Here is a 21,450-nt window from a genome sequence, read left to right on the forward strand (position 1 = left end):
TTGATGTAATATTTTCTTGAGTTGTTATGATACATGATAAATTTGGCAGGAAACGCATATTTGCACATTGAGCATTTGCCACATTTGAAAAATCCTTTAGGGATGCTTCTAACATTGGGAAAGTTAGACCTAGTATTGAACATACTTGGTGACAGATGGAAAGCCAATGTTTTGGCTTTGCGGTAGGTGAATCTAGGGCCACCTTGAACGATTGAACGGATATCATTGTCCAGCAAGAGGGTATGCCAATGTTTAGAAATAATATTACAAATTTGTTGTGATTGTTGATTATAAGTCGTAATAAAGTATGGACTTTTAGTTTCATTAGAGTATGAAACATTGGTTTTCCCTCTGTTGTACAAGGATTTTCTTTGTTTACAAATAAGGGCATTTCTATCCATAACATTTGCTTTATCAAACGCCACTGATACATCTTTGGCAGAATAACCCCTGGCTAGGAACCTATTAGACATTTCCTTTGATCGAGACAGAAAGACCTCATTGTCAGAGCACAGTCTCTTTAACCTCATAAATTGGGCTCCAGGAATACTCCTAATCAATGACCGTGGATGACAACTTTGTGCACTAAGGAGTGTATTCCTGGAGTTTTCTTTTCGGTAGATGTCAGTCTGAATGCGCATATTAATGTCAATATACAGGAGCAAATCCAAGTAGTGAATGTGGTTAAGATTGTGCTCAAAGGTAAATTTAATATTTAAATCATTCGTGTTTAAGTAATCAATAAAAGAAAAAAGTGTGTGTTCATTACCCTTCCATACCAAAATTAGATTATCAATATATCTCTTATAAAAGACAATATTATGACGAAAAGAATGATCACTGTGAAAAATAAACCGGGACTCCCAAAAACCCATAAACAAATTAGCGTATGATGGTGCAAAACTTGTGCCCATTGCAGTGCCCAATAACTGTAAGTAAAAGTGAGAATCAAACAAAAAATAATTGTGAGTGAGTAAAAATGAAATAGATTGTAATAAGAAAGTGCAATGCGAAACAGATAAATTAGAAAGATCAAGGTAGTGTTCTATAGCTGTGAGACCATGCTTGTGTTCTATAATAGAGTAGAGGGAGGTCACATCTAATGTGACCCACCTATAATCTTTGTGCCATGTGAGCTCCTGTAAATTGACAATCAAATCCGCTGTGTCTCTGACAAATGAAGGTAATCGTGTCACCAGGGGTTGCAAGAACCTGTCCACATACCGCGACAACCCATCTCCCAAAGATCCGATACTCGCTACTATTGGTCGACCAGGAGGGTCTACCAGCGACTTATGGATCTTCGGGAGATGATGGAAAACAGGGGTCATGGGATGTGGACAGTTAAGAAATTCAAATTCTTTACAACTGATAACATTAAGAATTCTGACAAATTCCAATAATTCCGAAAGATATTTGGATGTAAGATTGCCCGCAAGATGCTGATAAGAGGTGGCGTCCTGCAACTGTCTCAGTGCTTCTCGTCTATATTGTTCTGTGGACATAATTACAAGCGCTCCCCCCTTATCAGCATTTTTCTAAACAATATCATAGTTCTTTTTTATACCATCAATCTGTCTAATCTCACTGTGAGTCAAATTACCAGAATAAACATTAGAACATGTAAATCCTTGGGTTAATAAGCGTAAGTCCCGTTCCACTAAACGCTCAAACATACCAGCTTCTTATTTCTTCATGGAACAGTCTCTTAGCTGGATACAAGGATAATACAGACACCGGGCATGGTAAGGGCAGCAGCTTGTGGTTTCATCGGGTTCATGTGTGAGGTGTTGGTGGACACATCATTTCGTGCACCTAGCTCCATCCTGCATACTAGCCCCCCACCCAGGGTGAGTCTATTTATATTATCCCATATATGACTTTATATCAAACAATATAGTGAGGTGCCTTTTGATTTTTGAAGTGGATTGTGGGTCATTTCCATTTAGTACCATAAATGTGACTCTGGTAGCATCAGTATTATTGGGTTTATTCTCTCTTTTTCACTATCAGCCCCAGAGAAGGCTACTCATGCATTTGAACCTTTTTTCTCTTTAAAGATTGGTCAGAATGTGCCCTGAAATATGGGGTGGGAGTGAGAAAAAAAAATCTATATTTTAGGGTGTGGAGAGTTTTACTTGGTAAATTTTTTAAAAAAGTTTGATTTTTGATAAATAAAAACTTTTGGAAAAAGTTCACACATCTCTACTTCTCTCCATTTCCATTTTTTTTAGGTCCCAAGAGGCTCTGTGTTACGCCCTCTGCCCTTCTCACTCTATACCACATATCTTGGTGAATTTATATAATCATTTGCAATGCTTAACAAATCACACAAAAATCAAGTCTCCCAACCAAAAACATCTACTCGCCACCTAGCCCCACCCCTAGCCCTGCCTTTAAAAAAAGAAATTGAATAAATTCCTAGTAAGAACTAATAACAACATTCGTTTTTGATATAATAGGGTGTGTGTGTGTGTGTGTGTGTGTGTGTGTGTGTGTGTGTGTGTGTGTGTGTGTGTCAGATGACCTCACTAATCTAGAAAAAAAAGCCAGATGTGAATGACTAGTTTCCTGAACCCCTTAACCAGTGTCTGGATGCCCCTGCTTCACAATTTTCTAAAGCAGCAATCCCACCTGGGATCTTACCTGATCCGCAGTCCCTCAATGTCCATGTACCCTCATTCCCGCAATGTTATATATTGGAGGGGAGGTGTTCCCTACCTGTCTTCTAGTTTAAAGGGGTTTCCAATGTCTTTAGAGTCTGGAAGAAAGCAGTATAGGCTATTTCGATGTAGGTATAAGGCAGTTAAGATATATAGGGTAAATAAGATATCCAGATCCAGAGTGTGAGAGATAGAGAGTGTGTGAGAGAGAGAGTGTGTGTGAGAGACGGAGGGTGACATAGAGAGAAAGAGGGTGACAGGGGGTGGATTACGGAGGGGGTGGGTGACGGAGGGGGTGACTGACTAGGTGTGTGATTGATCTTGACTGACTGAGTGGGTGGGTGACTGACGGACTGGGTGGATGACTGACTCGTGGGTGGGTGACTATGACTGACTCGTGGGTGGGTGACTATGACTGACTCATGGGTGGGTGACTATGACTGACTGGGTGGATGGGTGACTGACTGGAGAAATGGGGGCCAGGGGAGACCAAGAGGGGGAAGGAAGGGACAAGGGGGGGTGAGGTGAGACCAAAAGGGGGCCGGAGGAGACATGGGGAGGGTCGGGAGGCCAGGGGGGTCCAAGAGAGGCTAGGGGAGATTAGGACTGGTCCAGGAGAGGCCGGGGGGGCCAGGGAAGACCAGAGGAGGCCATGGGGTATCAAGTGCAGGCCGTGTGGAGACCAGGGGCCAGTGGAGACCAGGGGGGTTTAGGGGAGCCCGGGGGGCTGTCAGGGGGCCAGGGGAGACCAGGGGGGACCGTGGGGGAGCCATGGGGTGGCAGGGGAGGCCATGGGAGGGGCAGGGTGGGTCCAGGGGATGCTTTAGGTGGGGTCCGGAAGGGCCGTGGGGGGCCAGGGGAGACCAGGGGAGGTCATGGGGGACCAGAGAAGGCAGTGGAGACCAAGGTGTGGGGCAGGGGAGGCTGTGTGGTGCAAAGGGGGTCAAGGGGAAGCCAGGGGGCTAGGGAAGACCAGGTGGGGGACATGGGGTGATCCGTGGGGGCTGTGGGGAGCCAGGGGGACAGGGGAGCAGTGGGGTGTCAGGGTGGGCCTGGGGTGGCCAGGGGAGACCAGGTGAGAGACCGGGGGCATGGGAGAGCAATGGGGGAGCAGTGGGGGGGCCAGAGGAGACCTGGGGGGGCAGGGGGATCAGGTGAGGGATCAGGGGAGACCGGGGGGCGTAAGGGAGCAGTGGGGGGGGCAGGGGAGACCTGGGGGTGTCCATGGGAGGCTGTGGAGGGTCCTGTGGAGGCCATTGGGGGACCAGGGGGGGCCATGGGGAGTCAAGAAGGGGCAAGGGAAGTCCAGGGGGGGCAGGGGAGACCAGGGGTGTGGCATAGAGGGCAAGAAAGGATATGGACATTGCTTACCTGCTCTTTGCAGGATTGATAATAAAGGGTGGGCTTCACGGCTCAGTGCGTGGCTGGGTGACCCCCCTCCCCCGCCAAAAAAAGTCCTGGAAGCGCACCAGACCAATCAGGTAGGGGGATTAGTGGAATTGTAGGAGAACCGTGTGCACTGCTTGGGCATTCATGACGGATCGCCAGCTGGCAAAATCGATTGGATTTGTCGAGCACTCCTCATTTTACTTTCAGTATGATATCTATGCTGATGACACTCAAATCTTCCTCTTCATTTCAAACTCATGTCACCAGCTGTCTCTCTGCTATATCGTCCTTGTCCAACCACAACCTGAAGCTTAACATATCCAAAACAGAACTCCTAATATTTCCCTCTTCTACTGTCACCTCTGCAATAAAATATTGACTACTGCATCCTTCTCCTAGTTGGCATTTCCCTTACTGGACTGTCTGCACTCCAATCAATCCAAAATGCTGCTGCCAAACTCATCTACTGTACCTCACTTTCCACTCTACATCTGCTGCTCCACTACGCTAATCCGTACACTGGATTCCCATATGCTCTAGAATTACATTTAAAATCCTAGCTCTGTCACACAAAGTCTTCAACAATGATGACCTCCCTTACAGTTCCGCCATCAACTCCTAACACTCCCCTTAACACCCCCTCTACAGTGCCCAAGACCATACCTCTCAACTCTCATAATCTCCTTTCGCTCCCGCCTACAAGATTTCTCCAGTGGTGTACCCTATATTTTTGAATTCCTCACAATGCACCTTCAGACTCTTCCCAGCTTTCAGATTTGTAAACATTTCCTGAAAACTCCCCTCTTTAAGGAAGCTTATTTGACACACCTGTGACAACGCCACCCTTCCCCCCTGTCAACTCATACCCCCACTCATAATGAGCATCCACTTATAACTTTTGTTTCAATGTTGCCCCTTATTCCCTATAGATATTAAAGTCTCATGAGCAGATTTTGGCAATGTCATCATCTGATGACATTGCAGCTTTCTATTGGCCACCAGTGCAAGGGTGACCCTGGCAACCATATTGTGCACACCTGAGAAACTGCCCATTGGTTGAGGCATTGTAAATGGTCTCCCTGGCCCCCCCTCTGTTTACCCTTTCAAAAAAAAATAAAAATGAAAAATTAGCATTGACGCCTTCTGCTCTAAATACATCGTGAGCCATATTTTGGAATATAAGGCCATTCTCTAGAAAGGGCTGCTGCAGACCGAAACACTGCGATGCCTGTACTGCTCATACGGAAACAAAAAGATGCAAAAAAAAAAGGGGAGATTTACAAAGAAAAGGCATAAACGAGGCAGGGGAAGAGGCTCTGGGTAACAAAAAGGAAAACAGGACAGGGGGCAAAAACTAGTAGCATAACAAAGCCTAGCCTTACAGGAATTCATAAAACAATTCTCTACTTACCCACTTACTAGGAACCATGATGTTGCTCAAATACTTGTTGATTATTATTTTACAAATTATGTTTTGGATTACTAGGTGAAAAATATAAAATATTTCAGAATAGCCACAGATAGGGTTATTTCATTCTGTAGAACCGCAGCAGTTTCATAACTGTTAAAAATAAATTTCTAACGAAACAAAAAAATTAATTTCAGCGGCCAACTCTATGCATGCAAATTATGTTTCTTCATTTCTTAAAGAAGATAGTTAGAAGAAACTGTTTTAAAATGTTTGCATGGATTTTAAAATCTTCATGGCTTACTGCTTCATTAACTCCGAGTAATGTTTGCAACAATCCAAATTAGCATAATTAGTTCTACATAAATAAACACATTGTATGGATGATCTATAGCTAACTATGTGGCTCTTGACAAAGGTTAAAAAATCTTGTTTAGGACAAATTAAGAACACTGGCATGTTTAATTGGTTGGAGATTTACACTAAAAGTACTGTATAAGTATGTTTTTTAATTGTAACTCTTCTGTGGTAAACAAAAGCTTTGAATGGCTTTTATTGTCTTTATTTAATGTCTTTGGTGATAAGACCATTTCTCAATCTTCAAAACTAGAGGTGAAGTGTTGTTTTTGTATTGTCTACTGTCTGTATAGTAATTATGATGTGAGAGGGCATAAAAAATGTTTTTAAATCTGAAAGTTCAAGGGGGAAAGGGTGGGGCTGAAGGTTCGCACAGGGTGCCGAAATACTCTTGGGAAGGGTGAGTTTCAAAAGTTAGAGACTAAGCAGAAACAGGAGAACACGAGGTCAAGGGAGTGACCATTATATTGAGAAGCAGAAGTAGTCCACTGAGAGACACCAAAGCGTGCAGTTAAAGAGAAAAGTTGGGAGGCAGCAATAGGAATGATAAAGTCACCCAGGATTAGAGTGTGTCAGAAGAGAGGAAACAGGAAAGCAAGACAGCCAGGTTGTCAAGAAATTGAGAGGTTGGTCCATGCGGGCGATAATAGCAAGACTGATGGAGAGGGAAGAGAAGAGACAGACAGCATGGACTTCAAAGAAGGTGAATGAAAGGGACAGAAAGGGGTTGATAATTTGAAATTTGCAGTGTTAAGAAAGTAAGATACCTACATCACCTCTCTTTTTCTTCAGGTCAAGGGATGTGGCGGTAAAGCCACTACAGGAGATTCTAGCAGGGGAGCCAGTGTCTGAGGGGCTTAGCCATTATTCTGCAATGAGTAGAAAGTTGAGAGAGTTGTAAAAGCAATATATCAAGGATTGAAGGATTGGTGCAAGTCAAGATTATAACAGACGATTGTGCACAAGAAAAGGGGATGGAAAGGGGAGGTGATATCTGGATTGCACGGAGTTTGCATGGGACGTTTGAAGTTTGGTATGTGGATAGGGCCAGGAATGAGGTACAGTAGAGGCAACGCTTATTCTAACATTTGCTTTAAACTAGCCGGGTTACATTCAGGGTATGTGCTGGGTATGTTCTGGGCTAGTTTGAGGCAAGTTTAAGGCATTTCTGCATTGACTAACGACCCATAGGATTAACACAGCAGGGATCCCTGGCAGTCCAATTCAGTTTGAATGGGACCGCCAGGGACCCCCGCTGTTAATCTGATAGGCCATTAATCAATGCAGAAATGCTGGGGCTAGTTTAAGGAAAGTTTAAGGCATGTATTCAGAATGTACCTGGGTGTACCTGGGTCTTTTGGGGAATTGTCACTGGTTTTTGTTAGAATAATCGCTGCCTCTACTGTATATTGCTGCAGAGCAGGAGTATTAGCAAGGAGAGGAAGAGAGAAATAGGGGAGGAAATTACTGCATTTTTTTAGATGACAGGGTAAGAAGTAGATGAAGCTGATGGATGAAAAATTAGTGAAATGTCTGTAGATAATATGATATGAGGATGTAGGAGAGTTTGGGTGGGGATAGTGTACAAGTTAGGGATAGAGACAAAAGTGATAGTGAGAGAGCAGAGGTAAAGAAGAAAGAGCAAGGCAATAGTCCAAAACTGGGAGGTAACTGAAGTAATTAAATTGCATACTGTATGGTTGTTTTGATTCCACTTCAGTATGTTGGCAAGTGCAGTGCAGGAATGTCAGATGTGCACTGTGCCGGCCACCACTGACTGCCTTAGCCAGGTCCAGAGCAGTATTCTTTGTGGGAGTCTATAAGATTTGCTTTGTGCATATAAATTGGATAAATTAATATTTTAGTTGAAGATTTTTTATATAATACGGTTTTACTGAATTTCACAATTGCATGGAGAATCAGCTAATTATTCTTCTCTATTTATGATGCCCTTTAAAGTCTCAGTCCCATTAGCATAATATATATTGGATTTGCACCACACAATGCTATGGTATTTAATATTTTGTTTAGTTTGTATTGTTTCTTTTACAACCCAGACTATGTTTAATTGCTTTTCAAAATAAATCTCATAGTATTCCTTACTTTTTTTTTTAGATACATAATACAGTACTTAAATGAGGTAAACTGCTGCAGTGATTTAAAAATTGCAGTGATTTGAGGCATTTTCTTGAAAAGTCACAACCATGGCCATTTTTGAGGTGGCAGAAAAATGATTTTGTTTCAGGGTTTTTTCCCAGAAATTCAAAACTGATAGACTATTGACAGTAAAGCATGTAATAAGCAAAAGTGATGCCAATTTATATCTATAATTAACTATCTGAGTTAGGCTGCAATTTTGAAATTCTATGGGAAATGTAGTTACTGCCAAGTTCAAATCAAGATACAGCCATGTTCCCCCGACTGTAACATTTAGTTAATTGCAAAGTTGAAAGATTTATTGATATTTTTCTGTTTGATTTTAGCTTCATTGATTTCTCTGGCAGCCCATGGTATGTACTGTAGTGTATGTAATTCCTGGAATCTTCTTGTTTTGAGGCTCAGTATCTCAGCAATTATTAGCGCAGCTAAAATACTAAACATAGGGATCAGCACAGCATCAAAGGGCAGCGAAGAAAAATAACTATCATTTTGATTGAAGTAGTGCAGATGAATGCTTTGGCTCTATTCTCCATAAACAACTACTTAACCTATATCTGCATCGACTTACTTCTTTGGACCCATTGGTGTTTGCTGTTGGAAGCTGTCTTGGTATATAGGTTTTTGCTAAGAAATGCAAACTGTCAACTGCTACTTGAGCTTGTCTTTTGTTTTCCTTTACTTCCTACAGATGGGCACGTCTCTGTATTGCATTGCCTAATACTACACATGAGACCATGGAACTAGAAACTAGCAACAGCAATCCCGATAATTTTTTAGTGGAAGTGGATCCGAAGAAGCCAGTAAGTTATTGCAGGGACTCTTTCATGTTAATTGTTCATATCAAGGCCCTGGTCCGATTTTAATATGGAAAATAGCTGAAGCGCTCAAATGCAGGTATATCTCAAAATGATAATAAGCCAGACCACTGTACCAGGGTACTAACAATTGATATAGTACCTATTGTGTCATATAATGGGTACTATCCTCCTGAAGACAGGTGGTGTGTGGTGCAACCCACTTACCATCAGTCTCATTGGCAGGTTCCCCTGAAAAATATGCAAATACTCACATCCTGGTAGGGCAGGCAGGCAGGCTGTGCAGCTACTCAATGCAATACAGGGAAAAGGGAGACCAAAAAGCGCACCAGCACAAAGGAGCAGGAAGAAACCAGAACAAAAAAATTATTAAAAGGGCACTTTAATGTGGCAAAATACCCATCCAATGCATTTCGAACGTCGCAGCGTTCTTTTTCAAGGATAAAACACAATGTGATAACATCCATTATATACCCTCTTACCTGTGGGCCATTTTGCGCCAAAAATCAGACCTGATGACGTCATAACAGAGCGACTCAGTGCCGATCTAAGGGCAAAAGGAAGTACCAAAGGCAGTGTGGCCATTTTGGATGTGGGCAAACATAGGAACACAATAACAAAGCTTTATTGACCATTCCAGCAGAACAAAATACATTGCTGCTAACTGGACAAGCATATTTAAATGAAATAAAGCTATATTAAACTAAACTAATGCTTAATAAAGGGTACTATTATATCAAGGAAAAACATGAACAAGGTGGATTAAAAAACTAGCTGTGTTGCAACTAAGTTATATACAAAAAAAAGTTAAAAATAAAAACCTCTAGACATGATTAAAAAAAATGTGTAAGGAAAGTAAATTTAAAGACATATTACACATACATACTGCATAACACAGATTGTGTGCCTAAATCATAGGAACCAGGGAAATACAACCATTATAAAATATGAAGTATTATCCACAAGATACATCAAAGAACAATTTAAGCTTACATATTAGCATAATATTTGCATGATAAGGCATAGGTTCAAAGGTTATAATGATAAGAATATAATGTCCAATATAATGACAATTGTCTTATTTAATCTGTATTATCAACTAATTATACCATAATACGTCTATCACAAAAATGTTTACAAAAAATGTGTTAGTTGCCAGTCAATGTTCAAGCCCATAGGGAAGCGCGTTTGGAGAGTGAAGATCCAATACGCCTCCCTACGGTCCAGAAGGTTGATATGATCACCTCCTCTAGATTTAGAAATAACTGATTCAATCCCCAAAAAGGAAAAATTATTAATTCCTCCCTGACCACATTCAGTGAAATGTTTTGAGACTGGATGATTAGTGTCTCTCAATTTTATGAGCCTTAAATGCTCTAACATCCTGTCCTTAAGGGCTCTAGTCGTCCTCCCCACATACCTCTTGCCACAACCACATGTTATTAGATAAATCACAAATTGATTTTTACAATTTATAAAACTGTTAATCTTAAATTCCTTATTTGGTAATCTATTCACACCATGTGGCGGTGGCAAGGCAAACTGGAAAAAACTTTTAGCGGGCTTCATGTGTTTACATGCACTACAAGAGCCACATTTGAAGGAACCCCTAGTGATAAAAGGTTTTTTGAGACCAGAAGATTTGAGTTCACTTGGTGAAACATGAGATCCAATTGTTCTCGCTCTACGATATACAAAAGTAGGACCAGAATCCACATATTTTTTAAGGACAGGGTCCATGGATAAGACATTCCAATGTTTTGAAATTATAGAGTTTACTTTTCCACTTTGTTTACTAAATTGTGAAATAAAAAGAGGACATTTGTTTTTTAATTCTGTCAATCCATGTGAGTCCTGTTTAATACCAATTGTCTTAACATTGTTAGCAAGGCGAGAATCTCCAATTGGATGTGTGGGCAACAATGATGCTCTCTCTGTATGTAGTGCATTTTCAAATGCAATTGCTAAATGTGATTTGGGGTATCCCCTTTCCAAAAATCTCCTTGTAAGTTCCTCAGACTGAGAAAGGAAACCATTCATAGTGGAACAATTCCTTCTCAGTCTGAGGAACTGTCCCCTTGGTATGGCCTTTATGACATGGGATGGGTGGCAGCTGTCCGCCCTAAGAAAGGTGTTCCTGGCATTTTGCTTCCTATAAACATCCGTTTGGATTTTTTTGTCTATGTCTACAAATAATTGTAGATCCAGAAATTCAATGTGATGGAAATGAAAATTTAATGTAAATCTTAGATTGTAAAGATTATTATTAAGATAAGATACAAAAGTGTGAAGTGTAGTGACATCCCCCCTCCAAATAATAATTAGGTCGTCCACAAATCTTTTATAAAAAACAATATTGTGACGAAATAAATTAGTGCTCGAATAAATAAAAAGTGCTTCCCACCATCCCATAAATAAGTTCGCAAAAGAAGGAGCAAAACTTGTACCCATAGCAGTGCCAATAAGTTGCAAATAAAACTTACCATTAAATGTGAAAAAGTTGTGCGTGAGTAAAAAGTGTATAGCGTCCAAAATAAAAGCCGATTGAAAAATTGATATTTCTGGTATCTCAATAAATTGGCGGACCGCTGCCAAACCATGGTCATGTTGTATAACAGAATACAGAGAGGTAACATCAAGTGTTACCCACAGGTAATCATTACCCCATTTAACATTTTTGATCTGATCAAGAAGATCACCAGAGTCCCGTATAAATGAGGGCAATTTCCTAACAAATGGCTGAAGAAAACCATTAACATATCTTGACAGACCATCTCCCAAAGATCCAATACTAGAGACAATGGGACGACCTGGAGGGTCGACCAATGTCTTGTGGATCTTTGGGAGATGGTGGAAGATAGGAATAATGGGATGAGATGGAATAATGAATTTAACCTCGTCCTTCGACAGAACTTCCATAATAACACCTGAGTCAACCAGTTCTACAAGGAACTCCAAGAATTGCGGTGTGGGGTCGGCGGATAGTACACGATAGGACCGGCCATCATCCAGTTGGCGTAATGCCTCCCTGATGTAACCGTCTCTGCCCTGCACCACCACCGCACCCCCCTTGTCCGCACTCTTAATGACCAATGCAGAATTATTTTTCAAAGATTTTAAAGCTAAACGTTCACTTTGATTCAAATTGTCATGATCTATATAGGATAGGGAAAATCCCTGAGCTAGAAGACGAAGGTCTCTTATAACCAGATTTTCAAACATAGTCAGAAATTGACCCTTGACATGAGTGGGGTAGAACACAGAACTCCTTTTTAGGCCTGAATTCCATTCAGAAAATGTAGGAATATTAACATCATCAACCGTCTGTTCAGATAAAAGATCATTCATATCTTGCAGGGTACAAAAATCATTAAATGTATGTAAAGCAATAGATACCGGAGGAACAGAGTCAGATGAGGGGACATCACTCTCGGTAGCGTGTGATGGCCCCCCATCTAAATCCTCATCTCCGGTCGACCTAGTAACATTTGGAATAAAATTGTCAAAAAACTTTTTCAAGGATAATTTACGAACAAACTTATACACATCAATAGTGGTTTCGAACAAATTAAAGTTCATTGAAGGTGAAAATTTTAGGCCTTTATCCAGTAGTGACAACTCTGTAGGAGAGAGAGCAGTTCCTGAAATATTTATAACATTAGATATATCATTCAAAACTTCTTCCTTTTGGAGGCAGACCTGTAGCCCCCTCCTCCTCCCCCCCCTCTTCCCTCTTCTGATTCTCTTGTGTCCTTTTGAAATAAAGGGAAAGATTTTGGTTGTTGCTGTTGCTGTCTCTGTTGATTAACATTTTGATAAGAAAAAGCATCCTGGGACCTAGGTGGTTGACCCCAAAAGGTGCGTCCACCCCTCCCTCGCCCCCTAGATGGAGCTCCACGACCATGATGATCATCATTCTCAAATGTATTGACAAAAGATACAGAATGAGAGGTAGAGGCAGTTTCTGCATCTGAAACATCAGATTCGCCACTCTGATAATCCACATTCTTAGATTTTAAAATGGACTTATTGGGAGTAGATTTAAACTGAATGAATGATGGATTATCAGAGTGGCGAATCTGATGTTTCAGATGCAGAAACTGCCTCTACCTCTCATTCTATATCTAATGTTATAAATATTTCAGGAACTGCTCTCTCTCCTACAGAGTTGTCACTACTGGATAAAGGCCTAAAATTTTCACCTTCAATGAACTTTAATTTGTTCGAAACCACTATTGATGTGTATAAGTTTGTTCGTAAATTATCCTTGAAAAAGTTTTTTGACAATTTTATTCCAAATGTTACTAGGTCGACCGGAGATGAGGATTTAGATGGGGGGCCATCACACGCTACCGAGAGTGATGTCCCCTCATCTGACTCTGTTCCTCCGGTATCTATTGCTTTACATACATTTAATGATTTTTGTACCCTGCAAGATATGAATGATCTTTTATCTGAACAGACGGTTGATGATGTTAATATTCCTACATTTTCTGAATGGAATTCAGGCCTAAAAAGGAGTTCTGTGTTCTACCCCACTCATGTCAAGGGTCAATTTCTGACTATGTTTGAAAATCTGGTTATAAGAGACCTTCGTCTTCTAGCTCAGGGATTTTCCCTATCCTATATAGATCATGACAATTTGAATCAAAGTGAACGTTTAGCTTTAAAATCTTTGAAAAATAATTCTGCATTGGTCATTAAGAGTGCGGACAAGGGGGGTGCGGTGGTGGTGCAGGGCAGAGACGGTTACATCAGGGAGGCATTACGCCAACTGGATGATGGCCGGTCCTATCGTGTACTATCCGCCGACCCCACACCGCAATTCTTGGAGTTCCTTGTAGAACTGGTTGACTCAGGTGTTATTATGGAAGTTCTGTCGAAGGACGAGGTTAAATTCATTATTCCATCTCATCCCATTATTCCTATCTTCCACCATCTCCCAAAGATCCACAAGACATTGGTCGACCCTCCAGGTCGTCCCATTGTCTCTAGTATTGGATCTTTGGGAGATGGTCTGTCAAGATATGTTAATGGTTTTCTTCAGCCATTTGTTAGGAAATTGCCCTCATTTATACGGGACTCTGGTGATCTTCTTGATCAGATCAAAAATGTTAAATGGGGTAATGATTACCTGTGGGTAACACTTGATGTTACCTCTCTGTATTCTGTTATACAACATGACCATGGTTTGGCAGCGGTCCGCCAATTTATTGAGATACCAGAAATATCAATTTTTCAATCGGCTTTTATTTTGGACGCTATACACTTTTTACTCACGCACAACTTTTTCACATTTAATGGTAAGTTTTATTTGCAACTTATTGGCACTGCTATGGGTACAAGTTTTGCTCCTTCTTTTGCGAACTTATTTATGGGATGGTGGGAAGCACTTTTTATTTATTCGAGCACTAATTTATTTCGTCACAATATTGTTTTTTATAAAAGATTTGTGGACGACCTAATTATTATTTGGAGGGGGGATGTCACTACACTTCACACTTTTGTATCTTATCTTAATAATAATCTTTACAATCTAAGATTTACATTAAATTTTCATTTCCATCACATTGAATTTCTGGATCTACAATTATTTGTAGACATAGACAAAAAAATCCAAACGGATGTTTATAGGAAGCAAAATGCCAGGAACACCTTTCTTAGGGCGGACAGCTGCCACCCATCCCATGTCATAAAGGCCATACCAAGGGGACAGTTCCTCAGACTGAGAAGGAATTGTTCCACTATGAATGGTTTCCTTTCTCAGTCTGAGGAACTTACAAGGAGATTTTTGGAAAGGGGATACCCCAAATCACATTTAGCAATTGCATTTGAAAATGCACTACATACAGAGAGAGCATCATTGTTGCCCACACATCCAATTGGAGATTCTCGCCTTGCTAACAATGTTAAGACAATTGGTATTAAACAGGACTCACATGGATTGACAGAATTAAAAAACAAATGTCCTCTTTTTATTTCACAATTTAGTAAACATGGTGGAAAAGTAAACTCTATAATTTCAAAACATTGGAATGTCTTATCCATGGACCCTGTCCTTAAAAAATATGTGGATTCTGGTCCTACTTTTGTATATCGTAGAGCGAGAACAATTGGATCTCATGTTTCACCAAGTGAACTCAAATCTTCTGGTCTCAAAAAACCTTTTATCACTAGGGGTTCCTTCAAATGTGGCTCTTGTAGTGCATGTAAACACATGAAGCCCGCTAAAAGTTTTTTCCAGTTTGCCTTGCCACCGCCACATGGTGTGAATAGATTACCAAATAAGGAATTTAAGATTAACAGTTTTATAAATTGTAAAAGTCAATTTGTGATTTATCTAATAACATGTGGTTGTGGCAAGAGGTATGTGGGGAGGACGACTAGAGCCCTTAAGGTCAGGATGTTAGAGCATTTAAGGCTCATAAAATTGAGAGACACTAATCATCCAGTCTCAAAACATTTCACTGAATGTGGTCAGGGAGGAATTAATAATTTTTCCTTTTTGGGGATTGAATCAGTTATTTCTAAATCTAGAGGAGGTGATCATATCAACCTTCTGGACCGTAGGGAGGCGTATTGGATCTTCACTCTCCAAACGCGCTTCCCTATGGGCTTGAACATTGACTGGCAACTAACACATTTTTTGTAAACATTTTTGTGATAGACGTATTATGGTATAATTAGTTGATAATACAGATTAAATAAGACAATTGTCATTATATTGGACATTATATTCTTATCATTATAACCTTTGAACCTATGCCTTATCATGCAAATATTATGCTAATATGTAAGCTTAAATTGTTCTTTGATGTATCTTGTGGATAATACTTCATATTTTATAATGGTTGTATTTCCCTGGTTCCTATGATTTAGGCACACAATCTGTGTTATGCAGTATGTATGTGTAATATGTCTTTAAATTTGCTTTCCTTACACATTTTTTTTAATCATGTCTAGAGGTTTTTATTTTTAACTTTTTTTTGTATATAACTTAGTTGCAACACAGCTAGTTTTTTAATCCACCTTGTTCATGTTTTTCCTTGATATAATAGTACCCTTTATTAAGCATTAGTTTAGTTTAATATAGCTTTATTTCGTTTAAATATGCTTGTCCAGTTAGCAGCAATGTATTTTGTTCTGCTGGAATGGTCAATAAAGCTTTGTTATTGTGTTCCTATGTTTGCCCACATCCAAAATGGCCACACTGCCTTTGGTACTTCCTTTTGCCCTTAGATCGGCACTGAGTCGCTCTGTTATGACGTCATCAGGTCTGATTTTTGGCGCAAAATGGCCCACAGGTAAGAGGGTATATAATGGATGTTATCACATTGTGTTTTATCCTTGAAAAAGAACGCTGCGACGTTCGAAATGCATTGGATGGGTCTTTTGCCACATTAAAGTGCCCTTTTAATAATTTTTTTGTTCTGGTTTCTTCCTGCTCCTTTGTGCTGGTGCGCTTTTTGGTCTCCCTTTCCCCTGGTCCGATTTTAACTGGCAGGAAAACAAAAAGTTATAATTTGCAGGCAGTTTGTATTTACCTATACGGAGTGAAGTTACAAGAAAGCCTCCTCCACTGTGTAGATATTTGTATTGCTGTTAGAAACATTACAAGAGGCTTGGAAGCTTATGGAAAAGGGAAAGAAATAGCTTAAAAAAAAACCAACAAAAAAAACAGATGATGAATTTCACTCTCATACGTGCATGAAATAACTTCTTTTTAATGTCTCCTCCTACTGCTCTCTACACCCACTCCCCAAATAGAAACCTGCAAGTGACATAGAATAGGGGGGGGGGGGATGAAGACAGTAAAACAAATGTTTAAAACGCAAACTTTTACATTTTGATACACATTGCCCCAAGATACTTAGCTGCATTTTTAGCATTGCTTTATAAGGCACTTGCAGAGGTGAAATCCTTTTTAGAAGCTCTATAAAATGTTTTTATGATGAGGTAATTGAACATACTGCTGATGCTGAATAAATAGCCATCTCAAGTTCTGAGGAAGTCAGTGACTTGAAATAACAATCATGCATTCATGTATTCATATTGTTATTCTTAATTTGCAATGCATTACATTTGACTGCAGTTCATGGATACACTTTTGAAAGAAACTAAATAAATCAATTCCCTTTCATTTTTAATATATGTTACATTACCATAATTATATAAAGCAAGGTGAATACCTTTCCATATTAAACCTGTTTTACCTTTCTATGATTGTAGAATATCTTAACCCAGATAATAAGCACACAGAGGTCACGTACTGTCAAAATTCCCTTCAGTACTGTGCGAAAGTTAATAACCTATAGCTTCATGTGCTGTAAATGTGAGTCATAATTTTTGTTATCTTGCTACATGTATATACAATTCTCAGAATAATGCTTATGGTTCATTTTTGTTTCGCAAGTCATTAACATAGAAATGGACTAGAATTAATTATCATGACTCCTAACTCCAGCAGATTGCAAGTGAACTGTCCAGAGAGTTAAAAATATCTCCAGCTCTGTCAGTTTGTCTAGTTCATTAATAGCGACTTAAATGTCAGCAGTGCTTTACAATGGAAAAACCCTTTGAAAAGACAATTCCATTAATTTACATTTTTCAAACTTTGTTGCAGGCTGAACATAGGGATTATATTTGCAGAACAATTCATTTGTCTTTGCTTTACAAAGTATGGCTGACCCCTCAATACAATAAGATTGCAATATATGGTGGAGGAAAATTAGAGAATCATTTGATTTCAGCTCTAGTTACAAATAGCTGAACATGCTTGTGGAGGATAGATAAGACATTGTTGTCCCTAAAGTTTTATGGTTTGGAGCAGCAAACTACTACAGGACACCATTCATTTTTATTGAGGATTAAATCCTTGTATAAAAACATGTTCCATGTTCTAAAAATGGTAGAGGGGGTCAAACAAAACAAAAGAGAAATGTGATCAGTGCAGTATGTAATGAAATGCGACCACATTAATGTCAAATTGAACACTTATTACCTAAGTACTGTACTGTACATATGGGAAGTTGGCTCCTGGCTACAGTGCAATGCAATATAAAAATAAAATAAAAAGTCGAAGATATAATAATTTAATAATATATTTTTAAAGTTGATAACTAGACAGAACCTACAGTAACAAAATACCACTTTTCCTCGATTCTAAGACGCCATCATTTGTAAGACGCACCATTGATTTAATAACAAACTACATTAACTGCACAGAAAAAATGTTTTTAGGTACTTTTATTGCTGCATCATAGTGAAGTCTTTTTGATGATATTTTAAGTGACAATTAAGGATACCTTCCATGCACATGCATAGGCAATGACAACTTAAATGAAGGCACCTTCGGCCTGTCATAGGGTAACAGCAACCTCCTGCTCAGCACTATGGATGGTGCGCTATGGTTGGCAGTATCGCATTCTAGGAACGTTATACCACAACGTAGGATCCTCAGTTGACTCGCATTAGCGGCGATTGGTACAGCAACCATATCCGTTTTCAATGATATCGATTGTAAGACGCATCTCGATTTCAGAAATGGGCAAATGTGAAAAAACGTGCGTCTTAGATTTGAGGAAATACCGCATGTCAAAATCATGCACTAAAATGTAGTTCTCATTCCTTCAACAATAATTCTGTCCCCTTTATGCATGCCGCCATTTTTTTTATAATGAATTTTAATATCTAGTTTAGGAAACATAGGCAGCCATCATATTCTAGCACCATGGCTGACCTACTGTATTGAGCAATATATATATATATATATATATATGTAACGGATTTTCTGCTCTGGTGGTGCACCTGTTGGGAATAGGACTCCTGAATCTCCTCCAACTCCTCTCAGGCCCCTAGGTTGTCCCTGCGAGCTGACAAACTCCATCAGCCCCCTGACTACTCCTGGGTCCCGTCCCAACACAGCACAAAGTGGCAGCATACACTCTCCTGTTTCCCAGTGTGCCTAGCAAAAGCCTGTCCTGTTGACAGGTATCTCAGCAGCGCCTCCAAATGTAACAGATTTTCTGCTCTGGCCTGACCCACCCAATCTCACATTTGCCCCTGTGGTCTAACCAGCCCCCATTACATGGTCGTGTCTGGTGGTGCACCTGTTGGCAACAGGACTCCTGAGTCTCCCGCATGATGTTGTGTGGGGATTGCCAACCCAGACAGGCAGCTGAGGTAGTGTGCTTGAGTCCTACCTATATCCAGTGCAGCGCGTCCACCTCATCAGGATCCCTGCGTCTGTGTGGGGATGATTCTGATGAGGAACTCCTCTGTGGTGGTGCCTTCCCCTGCTGAGTAATTCCAGACTCACACAGTGAAGTGTCTTTACTCAAGGTCATTCTTTATTGTTGCTTGGTATGGGCTAGCTGCCCCTCGCAGCGATTGACTCAGCCGCACATCTCGCCGTGTGATCCCTTCAAAGGTACACCCTCCCAATGGAGTGGGATCCCCTCTCCCCTCATGGAGATCACCCCTGTGCCAGGTCCCTGGACACAGTATGGCATTGACAGCTTGATGCTGAATGATATAGAATGAGGCCACTAGTTACAGCACTAGTGGGCCTCTTTTCCCAGGTCTCAATGCAGACCTGCTCCTTACTCCAACACACTAACTTTGAGCAGTGCTGTGCCTTATATCTCTCAGGAGGCAGGCACATCTCTGATGTCACTAACGGTGGACTCAGAGTATGTAGCCACTCCCATCCACACATAGGGCACCTCACCAGGGTGTGAGGGCAAACCTCCATGATTACTGCTGGCATCCCTGTAACTTACCAGGTTTACTGCCAGCATGAGAAAGAGATATGTACACCAATTTTACACATGGCCTCATATATATATATATATATATATATATATATATATATATATATATATATATATATATATATATATATATAGTGCTCAATACTGTAGGTCAGTAGGTATATATATATCCAATACAGAATATCACTTGTGAGCGCATTCACATGTCTTAGACAGGGCTGCAACCCTGCCTTTCAACCATTATCACCTTGCATACAGTGCTCCCACTGCAGCAATTAATTCTGTGAAATGACATGCAAATGAGCACACAATGTGTCACCTTTTGCCTGGAATATCCATTCACATGGAGCCCATTTAAGATGATGAATCGCCGTTCACACAGCTTTTAAACACAGCATGGGACTAGCAAAGCAAGTACAAACCACTCACAGACATGTTTCAACCTTGATGGGTATCATCAGTGTGAGGTTGGTTTATACTTGCTTTGAAATATTTCTAGGCTGGGTAGGTTTACCATACATTTTAAGTTATGGTGGGTGAAAAAGGAGACAGAAAACCTCCACCGTTCGCATATAGCCTATAAAGAATATCACTTTTGAGCACATTAACATGTCTTAGACAAGCCTGCAACCCTGCCTTTCAACCATTATCACATCACATACAGTGCTCCCACTGCAGCAAGGGATTCTGGGAAATGACATGCAAATGAGCACACAAATATTCTGATGGTGGAGGTTTTCTGTCGCCTTTTTCACCCACCATAACTTAAAAGAAAGAAAGAAATATATATATAGCAACTGTAAATATTACTGTATGTTCATTTGCATGTCTTAGACAGGTCTGCAACCCTGTCTTTCCCCATTATCGCCCAGCATACAGCGCTTCCACTGCAGCAAGGGATTCTTGGAAATGACATGCAAATGAGCACTCAGTGCCACCTTATATACATATATATATATATATATATATATATATATATATACTGTAGTGCCGACGAGTATTCTAAAACAAAATCTGGGGCAATCACCAACAAGTTCAAACTGAATGGGACTGCCATGGATCCCTGCTGTCTTAATCTGATGGGCCATTAGTCTCTGCAGAAATGTAACTGAAATGTTGCAGCATGTACCTGTATCTTGGTTGGTGATAGCCCCAGATTTTCCAAGACAAGTTTAAGGTAAGTTTTAGAATACTTGTCGGCGCACCTATATATATTTTCCCTGCTCCTTTTACTTCCAACACAGGAAGATTGTTGCCGGGCGAGCGGGTCGCCGGAGGTCGGCGGCGAGCACTGCTACAGAGCGCCACCATATTGAATGGGACTGCAAGAACCTCCGCTGTGTTAATCCGATAGGCCATTAGTCTGGTTGCAGAAAAATCACAGAAATGTTGCAGCATTACTGGGAGATTGCCCCAGATTTTCCAAGGCAAGTGTTCGGATACTCGTGGCTGCATCTGTAACACGGCCCCTAGCTTGTTGAAGCAGGACACACGGCTGCTCCGGATTGGCATAGGCCAAGACAGGGGCTTCCGTGAGGCTTTTCTTGAGCCCTATGAACACCTTCTCGCAGGTGGACGTTTTCTTGTCTCCGAAGGATGTTCGTGGAGATGCGGCCTTCTGCTGAGGTTCCTCGCGTTAGATCTTCAACAGGTTATTGAGAACCTTGGCCTTGCTACTAGAGTACTCCTCTACACATCTGAGGTAGTATATGCAAAACCCCAGGAATGATCGCAGCTCCATCACATTGTCTGGTCTGGGCAAGTTCACTACGGCTTTGACCGTAGCGGGGTCTGTAGCCACTCCTTCCGCAGACACTATGTGGCCCACATAAGTGATCGAGGTGCGGCGGAAACAACATTTATCCAGGGACAGCTTCAGGCCTTCC

General features: G+C 40.7%; 1 protein-coding gene across 5 annotated transcripts in view; it reads left to right on the top strand.

The window, feature by feature from the left end:
- CFAP47 (cilia and flagella associated protein 47) overlaps nt 1-21,450 on the top strand; it is a 663,944-nt gene that overhangs the window by 504,473 nt on the left and 138,021 nt on the right. For 4 of the 5 annotated variants that reach the window (XM_075590256.1, XM_075590258.1, XM_075590257.1 and 1 more), the window contains one exon: nt 8,666-8,777. In XM_075590256.1, the coding sequence (XP_075446371.1) occupies nt 8,666-8,777 (112 nt within the window). Of the gene's footprint in view, nt 1-8,665; nt 8,778-17,021; nt 17,125-21,450 lie in introns of all 5 variants that reach the window. The other variant, XM_075590260.1, reaches the window with a different exon arrangement.

The sequence above is a fragment of the Ascaphus truei genome, chromosome 3 (assembly GCF_040206685.1).
Source record: "Ascaphus truei isolate aAscTru1 chromosome 3, aAscTru1.hap1, whole genome shotgun sequence".
NCBI lineage: Eukaryota > Metazoa > Chordata > Amphibia > Anura > Ascaphidae > Ascaphus > Ascaphus truei.